Here is a 20,642-nt window from a genome sequence, read left to right on the forward strand (position 1 = left end):
GGAGTCAGGGGTCACGGCGGCGTGGGCTGTGGCGGGAAACACTGTTTGAAGCGGGTGAGTTACGGGAGAAGGGGAATTGCAGAGGACTTGGCCTGGCCTGGAAGAAGGCTTGGGGAGCCGAGTCCGTGGGCCTGAGAGAGGGTTGTGAGAGCTCGCGTGGGGCATGGCGGCGGGAGGGATCCCCTTAATTAGGGGGCGCGCGGAGGAGGGGCAGAGGCCAGTGGCCGTGGGCGCTTACGCGGGGGCAGATGACGGGGTAGGGGCGTCCCCTCGGCCTGCGGGGGCGCTGGCGCTGGGCGCCGGGGACTAGGGGGACGCACACTGGGGAGTCTTTGGAGTAACGGGTCCCGGAGGCATTGGGTTCTCGATGGTGCACGTGATGGCATGGTGTCATCTTTTATTCTCTAGATACTGAGTACACTGTGCCCAGCACTGCCCTAGGAGTCGAGGCTACAACCTAAATAATTCAGAGAAAGCCTCTTTCCCAGGGGCAGACCGAGAGTAGACAAGTAGTAAGTAATGACGACAAACCAATGTTGTCAGCTTGTGATTCGTAACCCCAAGGAAAGTAAAACAGAGTAGTCTGCTTTTTTATTTCTAGAGTGAACAGGAGTAGTCCCTCTGGGGAAGTGACATTTGAGAGAGAAGCGAGCCCCGGAAAAAATGTTCTGGACGTGGTGGTTGGCGGGGCGCTGGCCATCCAGTAAAAAGACCTTGAAGTAGGAAGGGGCTTGGCTTCCTTGTAACTTGTAGGGAAGAGTGAGGCTGGAGACATGGTGGGGAACCAGATCCTATAGGGTTTTGTAAATCTCGGTGTTCTCTTTAACTTTTACTGTAGGTTCAGTAGGGAGCCGGGGAGGTTTTGAGCATCACAGCAACTTGATCTTCCCCTGCGTTTTAAAAAAACTCTGACTGCTGATTGAAGATGGGGTTGTAGCAGGGGTGAGAGTGGAAGGAGGAGAGGCCAGTTAGGAGGCAAGGGGGAATGCTAGGTGGCTGAGCCTGCAGTGCAAGTGGGGAGAATCCATCAGGCATAGGTTGTTTCTGGAGTCTGAACACACCAAGGTGAGTGTTGGGAAGGGGAGCCCAGGATCATGGGGCTTGTTTGAGCAACAGGCTGGAGAGGGGGAGCTGAGGGGGAGCAGGTTTGGGGGTGCCACCCTGAGGGCAGAGCTTAGGTGGTGCCAGTGGGCAGGGTGATGTCAGTGACTCAGGTTCATGGCCACACCCACTCCAGGAACCTCTTGTTGCCCTTTCTCCCCCTCCTTCCTGCACTTCCCCACCCAGGCCGTTCCTGCCCTACTCAGGGCCTTTTCTGGGCACTGGGGAGCTAGTGATAATTCAGTTTGGTTGGAAGAAGGACAGGAATCTCAAGCCAGAGCTCTCTGAACTAAACAGAGGCGGCACTAGTCTTTGGGAGCTAAGAGAAGAAAATGAGGGTTCACAGGATGGACTCGTGGAGTTGGTGACACCAGAGAAGAGTCTAAACCGACACAACTCAAAGTGGCCTGCATCGCAGGCACTCTGCTAGGTGATGCTGGGGACCCAGACTGGAGGCAGCCCCTGACCCCTGTGTTTTGAGGACCTTTCAGCTGGAAGTTGTCACAGCTTGTGCAGTAATGGAAATGCCCCCAAGGTGCAGTGGGAGCCCCTAGGGGCCGCTGATCAGTGAGGAGGAACTCAACCAGAACTGAGTTTCAGAGGGTGCAGAGGAGTTAGGTGACTAAGAAAAAGGGAGATTTCATCCCGCAAACATCTCCCAAGACCAGGCCCCATGCTGGGTGATCCTGGGGACCCAGAGCAGCCTCAGCCCTGCCCCGCCCTCAAGAGTTCCCTTTCTGGTGAGGGAGCCAGACACAAGCCCAGGTGATCCACAGCCCAGGACGAGGGCAGCAGGAGTCAGGAGGCCCAGAGGTGGGACCTGGCCAAAGCATGAAAGGTGTGGAGTTTTCAGGGGGGCAGGAGTGAATAGATCCATTTGTCGTTATTTAATTCATCCTTTGACAGATGTGTGTGAGCCCGGATACAGGGTGAGCAAGCAGATGAGTCTGTCCTGTCTCCCCCGCTGGGCAGAGGGCAGTTCACCCCCATATCGCTTCTGGCACCCCCGGAGGCCGACAGTCTGGAGCGCTCATCACTAGTGGGGCCCTGGAGCCAGTCTGCTTGGATTGGAACCCTGGCTCTGCCCCTCTGAGCTAGCTGTGTCACCTCAGGCTTGAAGGTGGTTTCATATCTCTGGGCCTCCGTGCCAGTCACTGTGTTGGAGAGTTAATAGCAGCACTTGCCTCAGAAGCTTTGGTGAAAATTCTTTGGTGAAAGTTCTTTCCTTGGTCCTGCATTCAGAACGTATTCGGAGAAGGCAATGGCAACCCACTCCAGCGTTCTTGCCTGGAGAATCCCAGGGACGGAGGATCCTGGTAGGCTGCCGTCTATGGGGTCACACAGAGTCGGACACGACTGAAGCGACTTAGCAGCAGCAGCAGCAGAACATATTTATTGGGTGTGCACTCGGCCTCAGCCTCTCTCCTGGGAACATGAGATGTAGCAGGAAACAGAAGGTGAAATCCCAGCTTTTGCAGTATTTCCATTCTCCTCACAGGGAACAGACAGTAAGCAAAATGAATAGGCAGTGGTGCTCAGGCTTGAGCAGCTTCGGAGGCCCTGGAGGGCTCTATCCTACTCGGGTGGCTGGGCCCACCTCCAGAGGCCCTGACTCAGTAGGTCTGGGGTGGGGCCTGACAGCTTCCATTCCCACCAGTTCCCACCAGAAGCTGCAGGTGCAGGGCACCACGCTTTGAGAACTCTTAATGATCTGATACAGTGCAGCAGACAGCGACAGAGGCCAGCAAGAAAAATAAAGCTAGGGAAGGAGTTAGAGAGTGTCAGGAGGGGGCAGCGGGGCTGTCTTTTCAAATTTTTATGTATCTCTTTTTCTGGTGGCACCTTGGCATGTGGGAGTTCCCTGACTAGGAATTGAACTCGCCCCCTGCAGTAGAAGTGCAGAGTCTCTAACCACTGGCCTGCCGGGGAGGTCCCAGGGGCTGTATTTTGAAGCCGGCCTCGCTGAGAAGGTGAAATTGAAACAAAGACCTGAAGGTGGGGAGGAGAGAGCCATGGGGATGTCTGGAAAAGAGCATTTGGTTGGGCAGCAGGAACAGCTTGTGCAAAGCTCTGGGGTAGGAGCAAGCCTGGAGTGTTTGAGGAACAGAGAGGAGGCAAGTGGCTGGAGTGAGCAAGGGAGAGAGGGCGGGGGTGGTGTCCCTGAAAGAGTAGGTGGGGGCAGTTGTGCAGGGTCTTGGGGGCCATGATGAGGACTTTTGTTTTAACTGTGCATGAGGCAAGACCCAGGGACAGGCTCTGAGCAGAGCAGGGGTGGGACGATCTGACATATACAATCTCTTTGGTTGCTGAGTGGAGAAAACACTGAAGGGGGCCAGGTGGAAGGAGGGAGATGGGGAGCAGGCAAGGCTATTCATTCAACAGATATTCCTTGGGTGTCCTCTATGGGCCAGACACTGTTACTGACACCCGTGATTCTTCAGTGAAGGATACTGCATCCCAGCCCAAGCTGAGCTTATTTTCCAGCAGGGGGAGCCAGACAAACAGCAATGCACAAAATAGAGGCCAACCATCTTAGGGAGCCAGAGAGACCAGCCTGGGAGCTGGGGCTGAGCGGGGGTGTAGAGGGCTTGCTGAGAACAGTGCAACGCCTTTCCATTGAAAGGCAGAGCTGATAAATAAGTTTGCTGATGGAGTGAGCGTGTGGTCTGAAGGGAAGAGAGAAGTTGGGGTGACTCCAAGGTTGTTGACTTGCCGGGAGCTGTACCGAATCAGGGGAGACTGTGGGGTGCGAGGAGCAGGTTTGGGGGAAGATCAGGAGCCTGGCTTTGGAGTCTGGGGTGCCTGAAGGGACGTCGCCATAGTGGGCACTCAGATCTGTCAGCCTGGAGCCCCAGCTGAGGTCTGGGTGGGAGACACAAAAGCTAAGAGATGGCATTTAAAGCCATCCCCTGGTGGTCTGGTGGTTAAGATTCCGCTCTTCCAATGCAGGGAGTCGTGGGTTCAGTCCCAGGTCAGGGAACTAAGATCACATATGTTTTGTGGTGTAGCAAAAAAAAAGCGGTGAGGGTGGGTGGGATGGGATGACAACCTCCAGGGAGTGAGTGTCACAGAGAAATGGGTGTGTGACCTAGAGCAGGCACTCGTTGCGGCTAATGCTGGATTCACTTGCTGTTCAGTATTTGCTGCTGAAGCACCCAGAAAGGTGCCAAGCTCTGCCCCGCACCCCTGAGAGGGGGACACCCAGGGACCCCTTCCTTCTCATGCTGGCTTGCCTGACAGCGCCTGGGATAGGAGACTAGTCCAGGACCCTAGGTTTTGCTCCGGTGACAGCTGCCCCCCATCGTACCCCCTGGCCACAGCCCAGTGACCCAGGGCAGCCAGTTGGCCCTCTTCTTCCTCCCCCTGACAAGCCAGGTCTGGCCACTCCGCAGGGCTCCTGGCAACCTCTCAGCTTCCTCTGCCTCACCCGGGCATCTCCCTCGGGTCCTAACTCTCCGCATCCCTCTGGCTACTCGCATGGCTGGAGCAAAGGGCTCCAGGCTCGTTCCTTCTGAGATCAGACCGCGTGTCTGCACAGTTACACGTGGAGGGCACAGGAGAGTCGGTTCAGATTTTTCCTCCTCATCGAAAACCCGTGTTTGCACGGTCACAGCAGCAGCATTCAGAAGAGCCCAAAGGTGCAGACGACCCTCACGGGTGAGCACAACGTGGGATAGCCACGCGGTGGGGAAGTACTCAGGCATAAAAAGGAACGAAGCCCGGATCCGTGCTAGAACGGGAGTGGACCTTGAAAACATTCTCAGGGAAAGAAGCCATACGCAGGATTCCATTTCTAGGAAATGCACAGAACAGGCCAATCATCTAGACAAAGCAGATCAGTGGTGCTTTGGGGGAGGGCGGGAGATGCACTGAGTGGAGAGGGTCTGTTTTGTGTGATGACGGTGTTCTAAGATGGACTGCGGTCAAGGTTGCCCAAGTTCTGAATATACTGAAAACCACTGAACTGTACGCTTAAAATGCATGAATCATATGGTATGTGAATGAGATCTTGGTCAAAGTATCTCCCCACCCCAGCCCCCCAGAAAGCCAGTGTTGCCAGTTTATTACTATCTGCCACAATTATGCGTGAAAAAGCAACATCTTTGATATATTTCCCCACCACCTTGTATACATGTTATTTTTCTTTTATGTGTTTCTCTCCAGCTTTTTCTTTTTTTGGCCCCAACTATGGATCATAGTTTCTGACCAGAGATTGAGTCCGTGCCCTCTGCAGTCCCTTCCTCCAACTTTTAATTTAAAAAAATTCCAAGCCTGCAGAGACATCCCAAGACAAGTACAGTGAACACCCATGAACCCTTTGTGGATTTGTCAGTTGTGAATGTGCTGCCTCATTTTGCTGTATCTTGATGCACGTACACTTTTTTTTTTTTTTGCTGAACTACGTACAGGTTGTAGCCATCATGATACTACAGGATAATGAGAATCAGGCCATTCTCTATGAAGCGATACTGTTATCTCAGACAATTACTCAGTTTGTGCAGTTCCAGCGATACCCTTCAGAGTTATTTCCACTTTTTAAATCCAAGATCTGACCTGGAATCACACTAGAGATCCCACTAGTGATTCATCTAGTTGTCATGACGACATAGTCTCTCCTTTAATCTAAAATAGTTTCCTGATCTTTTTTCCTCCCCCTTCATGACTTGGACATTTTTTGAAGATTCCATCTTGCAGGCCAGTCTTTACTTTTGGTTTGATTATTTCCTACTGATTAGAGTCAGGGCAAACATTTTCATTTTCTTAGAATTTTTTTTTTTTTAGTACAAAAGCTCTCTTAAGTACACCATTCTGTACTTTGCTTTCTCTACCTAACAATGGGTCTTTGAGAGTCCTCTGTCAGTTCATAGAGAGCTTCCTCATTCCTTTATATAGCTGTATAATATTCCAGGGAACAGAATTCATGTAACTTATTTAAACAGTCCCCCAGGGGAGGACATTTAGGTGGTTTCCAGTCTTTTGGGACTGCAAACAATGCTGCCGGAAATAACCTTGTAAATGCAGTTTTTCATTAGGTGATAGTATATCTGTAGCATAAACCCCTGGATGTGGAATTGCAGCCTCCCCACTTTTTATGCTTTTACTTGAGGTGCAGTTTACACGTGGTGAAATGCACAGGTCTCAACCATACAGCTGGCCGTGCAGTACACTTCCACCACCCTGCAGAACAACCTCATACCCCTTCCCAGTCAATCTCCCCCACCCCAGAAACAGCCACTAGCCAGACTTTTAGCATCATGGATGAGCATAGTCTGTTCTTTCTTAAAATTTTTTGGCTGTACGGCACAGCTTGTGGGATCTTAGTTCTCCGACCAGGGATTGAACCCCCACCCGTAGCAGTGCAAATGTGGCATCCTAACCACTGGACCCCCAGGGAATTCCCTACTCGAGATTTTTTTAAAGGCTCACGGTCATGGTGGGTGCATGGGAGGCCATGGAGAAGACAGCAACCCTCACCTCACCCCAGCTTGCCCCACAGGATGGATGGTAAGCGGCGACCAGGCCCGGGGCCTGGGGTGCCCCCAAAGCGGGCCCGTGGGGGCCTCTGGGATGAGGATGAGGCATACCGGCCCTCGCAGTTCGAGGAGGAGCTGGCGCTGATGGAGGAGATGGAAGCAGAGCGCAGGCTGCAGGAGCAGGAGGAGGAGGAGCTGCAGTCGGCCCTGGAGGCGGCGGACGGTGAGACTCGGAGCAGGGGCCCCCCTGCGCCCCACCCCTGTGGGGACCCCATACCTGTCACATCTCGGAACCGTGGAGCTGACCTATAACTTTTAACTCTCAGCCCCTGGCTTGCTTCGAGTTCCACAAGGGGCTGATCTTTGGCTTTTAGCAGGCCACCTCTGTTTCCTGTCGCTTCTAACCTTGACCCTTGACCCCTCGATCCCCCTGGAGTGTCCCACCTGATCCAGACCACCGCCTCCACCTTTCTTTCCCAAATGGGATGCTGCTTAAGGGGACAGGAGCAGAGCCAGGAAGGCAGTTACTTGTTTCTGAAGCAGGACCACGACTCCATGGAGCCCCGCTTCCCTCCCCCCATCCAGGGCAATTCTCCCCAACGGCCATAGATGCCCGCTGGCTTCGGCCTGCCCCACCCGCCTTGGACCCCCAGATGGAGCCTCTCATCTTCCAGCAGTTGGAGATCGACCATTACGTGGGTAAGTTTAGGGATCAGAGGCCTGGTGTGTGGGAGGTGGGGCCGGGTCAGCCACTCTGGCTGTGTGGGAAGAGAGGGACACAAAGGGTCCCCGCCCAGGGGTCTGAGAGGGAGGGACAGGTCGGGGCAGGGAGGGGGGCGTCCTGGAGGAAGAGGTATCTTCTAACTGAGGCCTGAAGGGGCTGGCTCCTCGCAGAAGGGAGAGGCGTGTGGTGTGGTTTCCATTCATTTATCCCGTCAGTCGGGAACAACCAAGCATCCGCACTGAGGCAGGCCCTGTACCATGCAGACCAGGTCGCTGCTCCCCGAGGCTCACTTTCTAGAAGGAGAGGCAGAACAAGAAAGGAAGTGGAACACTGGCAGTGGTGAGGGTCACAGAGGAGCATCAAGTAGGGAGGGGGTGCTGGACCTTGCCTCTTGGAGCTTTGGGAAGGCCCCTCTGAGGAGGTGATGAGGAGTCGTGGGGTTGTCTGGGAAAACGGGACTCTGGGCAGAGGACCCCAAGGAGGGAGCAGGGCTGATAACGTTTAAGGAGCAGCCAGGAGGTCAGTGAGGCAGCGAGGGGCCAGCGAGGACCTTAGCTCTCCACTCTGAGTGAGCTGGCCTGTCCTTGGCAATGGAGAGACCCCATCCAAGCTCCAGGGGCACTCACTAGTGGTAAAGAACCCACCTGCCAATGCAGGAGATGCAGGTTTGATCCCTAGATCCGGAAGATCCCCTGGAGAAGGGAATGGCAGCCCACTCCAGTATTCTTGCCTGGGAAATCCCGTGGACAGAGGATCCTGGCGGGCTACAGTCCATGGGGTCGCAAAGAGTCAGACACGACTGAGCGACTGACCGCGCAGCGCACGTGCACGTCCAAGCTCCTACTTGCATTTTGAAGGCTCTGAGCGGGAAAGTAAAGACAAGCTACAGGTGGGGAGGAAACGTTTGCAGTCTGTATGTCCGGCAGGACCGGTGCTGCAAATAAAGAACATTCAGAGAGAGTTCAGAAGTGGACAAAAATCTCGGACAATTCACTAGAGGATCTACAGGGGCAGATGTGCACGTGAGGTGATACTGTGTCATCGGCTGTCGGGTGAATGTAAATGACAGCCACCGTGAGACACGAACACACACCTGTGAGAGAGGCTGAAGTCAAATACGCAGACGACACCAAGTGCAGGCGAGGGTATGGAGTGTCGGGAAGCCGTGCGCTCAGTGAGGCCATGGCCTGATGCGACCGCGCTGGGAAGCAGCCTGGAAGAATCTTACGGGGTTCAACCTAGCCCTTTACAGTTTTTCCTGTGGTAGTTAAGTTTATGGTTTTTGCCCTGAGCTTTATTGAGAGATCAGGCTTAAACCTACTCTTACCATAGGGCCTGGCAATTCTGCCTGAAAGATATTTACCAGAGAGAAGCAAACACCTACATTCAAAAAAAAACCACGGATGTTGATAGCTCTTAGCCACCCAAAAATGGGAATACCACATGTCCTGTGGCGGGTGAATGGATAACACACCATGCAGTGCTTCTCTGCAATAAAGGAAACAAATCACTGACAAGCTTGACAGGGACGGGTGCCAGAGATGTCAGCCCGGGTGCAAGAAGCTGGACCTGGAGGGTTACGTACTGAATGACTCCATTCTGTGGATGGTCTCAAAAAGACAAAATCAGGATGACAAGGAACACACCGGTGGTGCTGGGGAGGGGCGGGCTGGAGGCAGGTGTGATTACCAAGGGGCAGATCGAGGGAGCTGTTTGAGTGATGGGACCGTCTTGTACCCCATTTTTGGCGGTGGTTACACGAATCTATCCCAGCGTTAAAGCTCATAACGCTGCCCACGCAAAGTTGATTCCACTTTTGAAAAGGAAACATTTCATTTGCAAAAGAAAGTCGGGTGCTCCTCTAGCTGTGTGGGGGGAAAGGATGGGAACAGAAACCAGGAGGGAGGCAGGCACACTTTTGAGGGGTCTTAGGGGGCAGCCCCCACTTACCTGTGTTCCCCCCTCCCCCAGCCCCAGCGCGGCCCCTGCCTGGGGCGCCCCCGCCATCCCAGGGCTCGGTTCCCATCCTCCGCGCCTTCGGGGTCACCGACGAGGGGGTCTCCGTCTGCTGCCACATCCACGGCTTTGCACCCTACTTCTACACCCCAGCGCCCCCCGGTGAGTGACCCCGACCCCAAAGACCCCTCCTCGTCCCGGCCACCCGAGGATCCCCTGCACATCTGACCGGCTCTCCCATACCCCAGGTTTTGGACCTGAGCACCTGAGCGAGCTGCAGCGGGAGCTGAGTGCAGCCATCAGCCGGGACCAGCGCGGGGGCAAGGAGCTCACCGGGCCGGCCGTGCTGGCGGTAGAGCTGTGCTCCCGGGAGAGTGAGCGCCGCCCCGGGGGTCGCGGCGGTCGGGGGTGGAGGTTCTGGGCCGGCAGGGGTTCCGCAAGCCGATGCCAGTCCCCTCTGCCCACAGGCATGTTCGGGTACCATGGGCACGGCCCCTCCCCGTTTCTGCGTATCACCTTGGCACTGCCCCGCCTCATGGCACCTGCCCGCCGCCTCCTGGAGCAGGGCATCCGCCTGGCCGGCCTCGGCACCCCCAGCTTTGCGCCCTACGAGGCCAACGTTGACTTTGAGATCCGGTATGTCCCCCACCTCACTTCTCCCACCTCGCCCCCTCCACCTGCCTCTGCCCACTGACCCTCATCCCCCTGAAGGTTCATGGTGGACACGGACATCGTGGGCTGCAACTGGCTGGAGCTCCCAGCGGGGAAATACATCCTGAGGCCGGAGGGGAAGGTATGGGGGTCTCCGGGGCTGAGTTTGGGCTGGAGGGACACAGAGCCGGAACCCTGTAACCGCTGACCTACTTCTTCCCCATAGGCCACTCTGTGTCAGCTGGAGGCCGACGTGCTGTGGTCAGACGTGATCAGCCACCCGCCGGAAGGAGAGTGGCAGCGAATCGCCCCTCTGCGCGTGCTCAGCTTCGACATCGAGTGCGCTGGCCGCAAAGGTTTGTCCCCGGGGCCTGGAGTCCTCCCTCCCTCTTTCCCTACATCAGTGATGGGCCCGTCTCCCAGGAGTCCCTGCGCTTCTTGAGCTCACTCAGGGAGAAGGGAGTAAAGGCACAACTGGATGCAACGCAAAGGAGGGTGGGGCCGCGGGGCGGGGGAGGCCTCCAGGGTGAGGGGGCAGGCCTTGTGAAGAGGGACGGGCAGGGCATGGGGGTGGGGAGGGCAGCCAGTGCAGAGGCCCTGGGGCAGGACCCGCCCAGTCTGTGAGGGCTGGGAGAAGCAGGCAGTGTGGGAGCCAGGGTGGATCCTGCAGGGTCTGCGGGCAGTGGGGACCGCATGGGTCAGGCCTGGTGGGATGCAGAGGTGCGCCCACCCGGTGAGTCACGAGGGAGCGTCAGGAGTTGGTGCCCTGCCTCCCTCCTCTCCCCCGTGCAGGCATCTTCCCTGAGCCCGAGCGGGACCCCGTGATCCAGATCTGCTCACTGGGCCTGCGCTGGGGCGAGCCGGAGCCCTTCCTGCGCCTGGCGCTCACCCTGCGGCCCTGCGCCCCCATCCTGGGCGCCAAGGTGCAGAGCTACGAGCGGGAGGAGGACCTGCTCCAGGTGGCTCTCATTCCATGCCCCATCTCCTTTTCCTCAGCTCCCCCTGCCCCTACCGCCCCTCCCCTTCCCCACCACACACACACACACACACACACACGCGCGCGCGCGCGCCGCGCCGGCCCCCCCCCCCAGGCGCGCACACACACACACACACGCCGCGCCCGCGCCCCCCCCCCCAGGCTGTTTCCTGAGCCGTTTCCCCCTCTGGATTCCTTATTTTCAGAGGCACCTGCCCAGTCTTCCTTCCATGGGTGGGAGGGCTCTAGTGCTGCTCCTGGGGGCTTCCAGAACGTCCCAGGACTGGGGAGGACCCACGGTGGGGGGTTGACCAGGATGTCAGCCTGGGTGACCCTGCGTGCTCCCACCTCAGGCCTGGTCGACCTTCATCCGCATCATGGATCCCGATGTGATCACCGGCTACAATATCCAGAACTTTGACCTTCCCTACCTCATCTCCCGGGCCCAGACCCTCAAGGTATGGCAGGTTCGGGGGAAGCTGCCCTGACACCCCACTGGGGGCTCAGGCTGTGGGCCACTGCCCAGCGGCTCCAGAGGCCTCCTGGAAACCCCAGCTCTGGCCCCGTCCCTGGCCTTCTGAAAGCCCAGAAGGTTCCTGTGGCTTTCACAGAGGCGAGGTAGTTAAGTAAGGAAAGGCTCATGTGGGACTGCCCTGGAGGTCCAGTGGTTAGGAGTCTGCGCTTCCGCTGCAGCAGGTGTGGGTTCAGTACGTGGTCAGGGGACTCGGATCCCTCGTGCTGGGCAGTGCGGCCAAAAATAAAGAGCAAAGGCTTGGGTATTTGGAAGGGCAGACCAAAGCACGAGTGCAGTGCCTTGTTCTCTAGGCTTTAAAATATGTCAGCAAAAACTTAAGGAAAACAGGAAGTTGGTGGCAAAACCTTGATGCTTGAACCTGGTATGGGCATGGGGGCGTGAGGGTTTGTGGGGTCCGAAGCTCACAGTCGTGTGTGGTCTCTCAGTCTGGAGGCTGGAAGGCCAGAGTGTCACAGGGTTGGTTCCTTCTGAGGCCTCTCTCCTAGCTTCCTGCTGCCTCAGACACTGTGGGGTATACCTGGCACTCTCCCCAGCTCTCCCCTCTGCGCGCCAGTGTCCCCTTTTTTTTAAAGACCACAGTCACATTGGATCAGGGCCACCTAGACCTCATCTTAACTTGCTTACCGGCAAAGACTCAGTTTCCAAATGAGGTCACATTCAGAGCTCCAGGAGTTACGACTTCAGCATCTTTTAGGCAGACACACTTCAGCTCTTAACAGGTGTATTGTGCTGTTCGGTTGCTCAGTTGTGTCTGATTCTTTGTGACCCCATGGACTGTAGCGCGCCAAGCTTCCCTGTCCTCCATTTCCCTGAGTTTGCTCAAAACTCAATGTCCACTAAGTCAGTGATGCCATCCAACCATCTTATCCTCTGTCACCCCCTTCTCCTCCTGCCCTCAGTCTTTCTTAGCATCAGGGTGTTTTCCAGTGAGTCGGCTCTTCACATCAGGTGGCCAAAGTATTGGAATTTCATCTTAAGCATCAGTCCTTTCAGTGGATATTCAGGGTTGATTTCTTGTTTTCTTCCTTTTCTATACATTTGGCCAGTTTGATAATGGAAAGAGCGAACAACCACACTCAGGGCTCCCCAGCGTCTCCAGGGAGAAGCCCACCCCTGTCAGCCTGGTGTTTATACTCCAGTCTCTGCTTCCCTCCCTTGCCCTCCGCTCCCACCCCAGCTCAGGCCTGTCCTCCATGCCTGGTCCCCCCAGTTCACTGTCCCTGGTACAGACCTAGCTCTCCACGCTGGCCCCTGCTTGTGCTTCCACCTGGTCAACCCCCAGGCCCCCCCACCCCGTGCACCCACTGCTTCCCCGGCAAGCTCAGCATTGTCCCCAAGTCTGTTCCTCCTCCGCCTCCCCATCCGGGTGCAGCCCCCCAGCCCCTGGGCACCATCCTTGCCCCCTTCACCCCCATAGTCCCAGGCCCCTCTAACACTTTCTGTCCAGCCTCCAGTTCGTGCCTGCCTGTCCCTGAGGGTCCTTATGCCCTAGAGCTGCCCTAGTCCACAGGGCTCTCAGCAGGCAAAGGACGGCACCGCAGCGGGTGTTGTGGGTGATGTGGTCACTGCTCCTGTGGCTCAGCCCTGCAGATCCCCCCAGCCTCCGCCCTCCCTGTGTGCTGTGCCCCCAGGTGCCAGGCTTCCCCTTGCTGGGCCGTGTGATTGGCCTCCGCTCCAACATCCGGGAGTCGTCCTTCCAGTCCAGGCAGACTGGCCGGCGGGACAGCAAGGTGGTCAGCATGGTGGGCCGCGTGCAGATGGACATGCTGCAGGTACGGCTGGGCCGGGAGGGGCCGCCCTCGCAGGGCCACTTCCCCAGGGCCGCCGCCCAACCTGCCCGCCTGCCGCAGGTGCTGCTGCGGGAGTACAAGCTCCGGTCCTACACGCTCAATGCCGTGAGCTTCCACTTCCTGGGCGAGCAGAAGGAGGACGTGCAGCACAGCATCATCACAGACCTGCAGGTGCGTGTGCCCCTGACCCCGCTCCCGCGTCCTCAAACCCTGCCTCCAAAGCCCTCAGACCCCGCCTCCCAGGCCCTCAGACCCCGCCTCCACCACACCGCCCAGGCGCTCAGACCCCACCTCCCGAGCCCTCAGACCCCGCCTCTTAGGCCCTCAGACCCCACCTCCCGCGTCCTCAGACCTCGCCTCCCAAGCCCTCAGACCCCGCCTCCAATGTCCTCAGACCCCTCCTCTCATGCCCTCAGACCCCGCCTCCTGTCCCCTCAGACCCCGCCCCTCACCTCCGCAGGCCCTGTCTCCCTCTTACCTTCCTGGTCTTGGACATCCTGTGCCTGTTCTCCTGACCTTTCCCTTCACCTCCTGCCCTTGACCTCTGACCTCCCTCTGCAGATGGGAACTGTATCCCTAGCCATTCCTGTGACCTCTGGCATGACGACCTCTGTTCCACTGCCCTGCCCTTCCTAGTCCACACTAGCCTCTCAGACCGCACCCTCCTCCCTTCCACCCTGTCGCCCCCCTGACCCCTGTCCCTGTACCCAGAACGGTAACGACCAGACGCGCCGCCGCCTGGCCGTGTACTGCCTCAAGGACGCCTTCCTGCCCCTGCGGCTGCTGGAGCGGCTCATGGTGCTGGTGAACGCCATGGAGATGGCGCGCGTCACCGGCGTGCCCCTCAGCTACTTGCTCAGCCGCGGCCAGCAGGTCAAGGTCGTGTCCCAGCTGCTGCGACAGGTCAGCAGGCAGAGCCTGGGGCGGCCGGGCCACCGCGCTCCCCACCGAGAGGCCCTGCTCACCCCCAACACTTGGGTCCCGCCTTCTCCCTTCCTAGGCCATGCGCCAGGGGCTGCTGATGCCCGTGGTGAAGACGGAGGGTGGTGAGGACTATACCGGGGCCACGGTCATCGAGCCACTGAAAGGGTGAGGCCCGCGGAGGGATCAGGGGTCCAGGGCTTGTGGGTGCAAGGGGGTGCCCAGCCCTGACTCCCCCCGCCCCGTGCCCCCAGGTACTACGACGTTCCCATCGCCACCTTGGACTTCTCCTCGCTGTACCCGTCCATCATGATGGCCCACAACCTGTGCTACACCACACTCCTGCGGCCCGGGGCCGCCCAGAAACTGGGGTATGGCGCCTCACTCACCACGTGTACCCGGAGACTGCCAGGGACCGGCCAGAGTGGGGCCAGAGACCCAGAGCTAGTGGGGAGGGGAGGGGACTGGCAAGAGGTAGGGGCATCCTAAGGGATGAAGAGGAGGGCCGGGCGTCACCCCCACCATCTCCCATCCAGCCTGACCGAGGATCAGTTCATCAAGACGCCCACGGGGGACGAGTTTGTGAAGGCATCGGTGCGGAAGGGGCTGCTCCCCCAGATCCTGGAAAACCTGCTCAGCGCCCGGAAGAGGTGGGCCCTCGAGCTCCCCCCACCCACCCTGCTCTGAGCTCAGGCTTGTTGAAGTGGCCTGGAATCCCTGTCCCTCACCAGCGCATGTCGCTGCAGCTGCGCCTCAACTAGAACAAGTCACTCACTGCAGGCAGCTCCCACCAGCCCCTCTGCTAGGCAACTCCATGCAGTGTGCAACCTGCACAACTGTACGTGGCACCCCTTTTCAGAAAAGCACCCTGACCCAGCCCTCTTGTCTCCCCGTGAGGCCTGGGATGGCCCTCGAGTGGCCTTTGGTCCCCACGTCCTCCTTTCTCTTCCCAGGGCCAAGGCCGAGCTGGCCAAGGAGACAGACCCCCTACGGCGGCAAGTGTTGGACGGGCGCCAGCTGGCGCTGAAAGTGAGTGCTAACTCTGTGTACGGCTTCACTGGCGCCCAGGTGGGCAGGCTCCCGTGCCTGGAAATCTCACAGGTGAGTGCACAGCGGCAGGTGGAGGGCAGACACCCCTTCTTGGGGAGAACCAGGGCTCAGTGTGGTGGAGGTCAGGGCCGGGATCGCCCCAGCCCACCGGCCTCTTGGAGAGTGGATGCCTACGTGATTGGTTCAGCAGAACACTTGCTGACCGTTCCCTGTGGGCTGGGCCTTGTGGGTCTAGCCGATGACACCGGGTGAGAGTTCCTGCCCTAGTGTCCAGCCTTGTGGGGACACCGATGGCAACGGAAGTAAATGTGTACAGGAAAGCAGTTGGGGAGGGAGGGGCAGGGCGGGGCGGGCAGAGGAATGAAGGGAGGGGCCCAGTTTGGCTTGTTCTTTCCACCTGTCCCTCAGTCACTTGGCAGCCTCGTGTCCCTGGCAGTTGCTACCCTATCCCACCTGCTGTGCTGGTCCCCATCGGGGTGGCAGAGTAGAGAGCACCTTCCCTTCCCCCTCCTGATGGGAGAACAGGGGCCCCTCTGTCAGGGGCCTTGGGCCACACTGTATCCCCTTGCCCTCTGGAGGGACTGGAGACTGAGTAACTGAGGTCAGTCACATGGTGCTCCAGGCACTTGACCCCCAATAAAAGCCCGGACCACTGAGGCTGGGGGTCACCCAGCAGCACAGTCAGGCGCGGGCATTTGACTTTATGTCCTCAGTCACCATATGGACAGGCGCGCGGGTCCCCCGTCCTGTGCCTGAGTGAGGACCCCGGCGAGGACGCTCGGCCGGCATTGGGACAGTGCTCTGCTCCGAGAGGAAGCGTGGGCAGACGTGCCCACAGCAGCATCCTGTGGGGGCTGTTTACTGCTCAGGCAGAAAAACAAACCCACAGCAAGACCACAGCGGGCCTGACTCTCTGAGGTTCTGCCGAGCTGGGATCAGGTGTAGTTCAGGGGCCTCCACGCCCACCCTCAGATCCAGTGATTCACTAGAAGGATTCAGACTCAGAAAAGCTGTTATACTCATGGTTATGATTTATTACAGTGAAAGCATAGGGGTTAAAAGCAGCCAAGGGAAAGGCACATGGGGCAGAGTCCAGGGGAGACCAGGCGGAAGCTTCCACTTGCCTTTCCCAGGGGAGTCCTGCGGACAGCTCTTCTTCCTCCCCATATTGACGCACATGTGGTACTGCCCATCAAGGAAGTTCACCCGAGCCTTGGTGGCCTGGGTTTTTATTGAGGGTCAGGTGCATGGAGTACACCATGTGACTGGTACTCAGTCTCCAGTCCCTCTAGAGGTCAAGGTGATACGGTGTGGCCCAAGGCCCCCACCATAAATCACATTAGATCACTTGGTGTGACCCAAGGTCCCAGATGAACAAAGACATTTGTCAGGCAGGACATGCCAAGGGCTTCGAGGTTCCCTCCCAGGAGCCAGCCAAGAGCCAGACCTCTGTTTGAGCGAGGTTAATCTCTTGTGGTAGATCAGCCTTACCACTCTTTCTGGCCCTTCCTAATCCCCGGGGCCTCTCCCAGCCTCCTCGGTGGAAAGCAGTGGATGCTTGGGCATCAGGTTGCAGCTCCCTAGGGGAGGCCAGGCAGGAAGATGTGGCTGGGCTTTTCCCCTGGCACTTCCTCATCACTGCTGCCGCTTCCTGGCCCTGTCTCTCTTGTCGTTTTCCTCTCAGCCCCTTCTCTCTGTCTCAGTTATGTCTGTTTCTTAGCGTCTTTTCCTATTCTGTCTCTTAAGCTTATGAAGGCCAGAGAGTGGAAGAAAAAGAGTACTGAGTCATTTCAGAAAAAAGTTAGAAGGAAAATCGAATGGGTGGAACAAATAGAAGACAGTTGGATGGTAGATTTAAGCTCAGATATAATCAGTAATTACACTAAACATAAATGGCCTGTTCGCTCCAGTTAAACACAAAGGTTTTCTGGCTGGATCCAAACAAGAACAGAAGTCATGTGTGTTTCTCCTTAGTGTGTCCCTCCTCCTTCCCCAAATTCAGTTTCCTTATTTGGAAAGGAATGGTCTCCCCCTGGCCCTGGTACAGCCCCCTATCTTTGTGGGGGACATTTCTGATTGCCCAAGGATGGGGGAATGGGACCAGGAATGTCACCAGATGTCTCAGCACCTCTCTGGAGACGCACTGAGCTGATGGTCTCTTCTGGCACTGGCCTTTCCGCCAGTATTTGCTGCCGATCAGGCCCTCCTCTAAGGACCTCCATGAAGGAACAGCTCAGTACCCCATTTTGCAGATTTGGAAGCTGAGGCCCAGAGAGATAGTGGCTCACCCATGCTCATACCTGGATCCTGCGGACGGCCTCTGGGCCCTCACTCTGCGTGATTCTCTCCCCAACAGAGTGTCACCGGGTTCGGGCGCCAGATGATTGAGAAGACAAAGCAGCTTGTGGAGACCAAGTACACGGTGGAAAACGGCTACAGCACCAGCGCCAAGGTCAGGGGCCTGTTGCCTGCCCGCTGCTGCCCAAGACAGGCCCGCCCGGAGCTGGCATGGGGAGTGCAGGGGCCGCCCAGCACCTCCCCACCCCTCCGGGTCACACGCGCCCCTCCCCAGGTGGTGTATGGTGACACAGACTCGGTCATGTGCCGCTTCGGCGTCTCATCCGTGGCTGAGGCGATGGCTTTGGGACGGGAGGCTGCAGACTGGGTGTCCGGCCACTTCCCCTCGCCCATCCGGCTAGAGTTTGAGAAAGTAAGTGGGGGGCTCCCAGTGCTTGGAGTGGACAGATGTGTCTTGCCACTTTGGGGGGAGGGTCTCTGAGTCTCAGGATGTCTGCATTTGTGTGGGGTTCTCCTGCTATGTCAGCGTCTGGGCACCCTGTGTTCCCCGGGTCTCTATTTCCGGGCGCTCTGAACTGGGTGTCCCATTCTTTGAGTTCATAAGCCCCACTTTTGAGGTATTTTGTTTGCTGCCTGGATCCTCCTGAGTTCAGGACTTTGGTTTTAGAAACCTCCACAGCCTTGGGCTTTGCTATGAAAGACGGTGTTTGTTTCCTAAAGATGCTGTCAGCCTTGGAGCATCTCTGGTTTTTAGGTCTTTGGGGGGGCAGCCCTGTCCATTGGGGGCCCCTGACCAGGAGATTCCTGGATTGGGGTGCTGGGGTCAGGCCTTGGGGTACACTTGCTCTCAGATTTGGAGCCTGTCCATCTGGGGAGGTCACTCCCTGCCAGTCTCCTCTTTTTCAGGGGGTGCTGCCTGTCTCCCCTGCCTGCCTCCGGTCTGTTTCAGGCCTCCATTTGGGGCCCTCCAGACTTCACCCCCGTGTCTGGATCTTGGGTTTTAGGGTCTAGGTTTATTCCAGTCTATTTCCGATTTGGGGAAGGTCCCTGGAATGCTGAGGTTGCCCCCCACCCCCACCCCACCACCACAGCCCCTCGAGCTGAGATGCTGGAGTCTTAGGGTCCATCTTCCCCAGTGACCCAATCCCACATCCCCGGGACCATCCCTGACTGTCCCGTTTCTGGGGAAGTCTCAGGAATGGGCGCCGGCACCCACAGTCCCAGGGCCTCAGCCCGTGGCGACTTTCCCCAGGTCTACTTCCCCTACCTGCTCATCAGCAAGAAGCGCTATGCAGGCCTGCTCTTCTCCTCCCGGCCGGACGCCCACGACCGCATGGACTGCAAGGGCCTGGAGGCCGTGCGCAGGGACAACTGCCCCCTGGTGGCCAACCTCGTCACCGCCTCCCTCCGCCGCCTGCTCATCGACCGGTGCGTGGGGACCCCCACCCGGCCCCCAGCCCCTCCTCCCTTGGGGACACAGGTGTTAGGCACAGCCCTTCGGTGGCGGCGCTATGGAAAGAGTGTGGGGTCGGGCAGCTGCGGGTTCCGGCCCCGTTTCTGCCCCCTGGCAGCCGGCGGCCGGGCAGGGCCCCTCCTCACCCCTGGCACGCACCCCGAGTTCCGCTGACAGCCGCCCCTCTGCAGAGACCCCTCGGGCGCCGTGGCTCATGCACAGGACGTCATCTCCGATCTGCTGTGTAATCGCATTGACATCTCGCAGCTGGTCATTACCAAGGAGCTGACTCGCGCTGCCGCCGATTACGCGGGCAAGCAGGCCCACGTGGAGCTGGCCGAGAGGTGCGCCCAGCCCGGGAAGGGGCGGGGGCGGCCAGAAATAGCCCCTCACCCGCCAGCTGGGCCAGCCACTTCCTAGCCCCCCCGCCCGCCCCAACCCGGCCCACCTGTCCTCACCCGGGCCCGCCGCCCCGGTCTCCCCGCAGGATGAGGAAGCGGGACCCCGGGAGCGCGCCCAGCCTGGGCGACCGCGTCCCCTACGTGATCATCAGCGCTGCCAAGGGCGTGGCCGCCTACATGAAGTCCGAGGTCAGGCCCACCTGGGCTGCGCGCTCTGCCCAGCTCTCCGAGCTCTCACTTCTGCTTTCCAGGCAGGGTGGGAGGGTGTTCCTCTCCGCGGCCCCGCGGGGACCTTGAGAACCGCCCCCATCACACCCCTGGGAGTTGGCTCCGTGATGCTTTGCTCTCAGGCTTCCCCGAACCCTCTGGAAGGGCCCCCCCACCTCCGCGCTATTCTGACCCCTCCTGGAGAAGGGGGCGCAGCCTCCCTGCACACGGCGAGAGTGCGTGTTGCGTTGCCTGTTTCTGTGGCTCTGGCTTCTTGGTCCCGGCTCTCCAGCTTGTCCTTCCCTGGGATTCACACCCTCCTGCATTCTACCTGGATGTCTAGTGACCCCTGACCCCACAACCCCCTCCGCAGTCCCCAGTTCCTGCCCCATCACTTTAGACCTGGGCTTCCAGCCTCCAGTTCCATCTTCCTGCCTCCTGCCCCCACCGTGCTCTCTGACCCTTCCTTGGCTACCTGAGAGCTTCTACCTGTGGGTCACTGAGCCTGTGACCAGGGACTCCCCATGACCTCTGACCCCATCCTAGCCTGGGTTAGCGACTGCCACTCAGCATTACCCCAACTCATGACTGAAGGACCCCCCCCAGCCTCTGCGACTCCTGGGACCCCAGTGCCTCAGCCCCTCCGGGGCCCCTCCACTGCGTCCCCAGGTGTGACGGCGCCCTGCTCTGCCCACAGGACCCCCTGTTCGTACTGGAGCACAGCCTGCCCATCGACACGCAGTACTACCTGGAGCAGCAGCTCGCCAAGCCGCTCCTGCGCATCTTCGAGCCCATCCTGGGCGAGGGCCGTGCCGAGGCTGTGCTGCTGCGTACGGGGGTGGGGTGGGGGACCCCGGGGCAGGTGAGGGTACGGGGGTCAGGGTCGGGCACCCGGCCTACCGCCTGCCCTCACCTGCAGGCGGGGACCACACTCGCTGCAAGACGGTGCTCACGGGCAAGGTGGGCGGCCTCCTGGCCTTCGCCAAACGCCGGAACTGCTGCATCGGCTGCCGCACTGTCCTCAGCCACCAGGGTGAGCACAGGACCCCAGCCCCCTGGCCCTCCCGTCTCCGCCGTCACCCGAGGGCCCCGGCACCAGCCCCGC

At 58.7% G+C, this 20,642-nt stretch overlaps 1 protein-coding gene across 5 annotated transcripts in view; it reads left to right on the top strand.

Annotated features, from left to right (window-relative positions):
• Positions 1-20,642, top strand: part of POLD1 (DNA polymerase delta 1, catalytic subunit) — a 21,793-nt gene continuing 1,151 nt past the window's right edge. Inside the window, exons 1-24 of one of the 5 annotated variants that reach the window (XR_015146306.1) lie at positions 1-54; positions 6,599-6,798; positions 7,161-7,274; positions 9,271-9,417; positions 9,504-9,629; positions 9,723-9,891; positions 9,967-10,048; positions 10,133-10,262; positions 10,699-10,865; positions 11,236-11,340; positions 13,049-13,189; positions 13,268-13,378; positions 13,919-14,110; positions 14,208-14,296; positions 14,383-14,499; positions 14,665-14,778; positions 15,082-15,229; positions 17,535-17,630; positions 17,751-17,888; positions 18,729-18,904; positions 19,121-19,273; positions 19,417-19,773; positions 20,235-20,367; positions 20,457-20,570. Coding sequence is in view for 3 of the 5 variants with exons in the window: in XM_086353748.1 (XP_086209874.1) it covers positions 6,600-6,798; positions 7,161-7,274; positions 9,271-9,417; positions 9,504-9,629; positions 9,723-9,891; positions 9,967-10,048; positions 10,133-10,262; positions 10,699-10,865; positions 11,236-11,340; positions 13,049-13,189; positions 13,268-13,378; positions 13,919-14,110; positions 14,208-14,296; positions 14,383-14,499; positions 14,665-14,778; positions 15,082-15,229; positions 17,535-17,630; positions 17,751-17,888; positions 18,729-18,904; positions 19,121-19,273; positions 19,417-19,519; positions 20,235-20,367; positions 20,457-20,570 (3,064 nt within the window). In the remaining 2 variants the exon portion in view is untranslated. Of the gene's footprint in view, positions 55-4,238; positions 4,759-6,586; positions 6,799-7,160; positions 7,275-9,270; positions 9,418-9,503; positions 9,630-9,722; positions 9,892-9,966; positions 10,049-10,132; positions 10,263-10,698; positions 10,866-11,235; positions 11,341-13,048; positions 13,190-13,267; positions 13,379-13,918; positions 14,111-14,207; positions 14,297-14,382; positions 14,500-14,664; positions 14,779-15,081; positions 15,230-17,534; positions 17,631-17,750; positions 17,889-18,728; positions 18,905-19,120; positions 19,274-19,416; positions 19,774-20,234; positions 20,376-20,456; positions 20,571-20,642 lie in introns of those variants that run through there. The other 4 variants (XR_015146305.1, XM_086353748.1, XM_086353746.1 and 1 more) reach the window with 4 other exon arrangements.

This window comes from Bos grunniens, chromosome 18, assembly GCF_055505025.1.
Source record: "Bos grunniens cultivar Pamir isolate PY7600 chromosome 18, Bosgru_T2T1.0, whole genome shotgun sequence".
Lineage (NCBI taxonomy): Eukaryota > Metazoa > Chordata > Mammalia > Artiodactyla > Bovidae > Bos > Bos grunniens.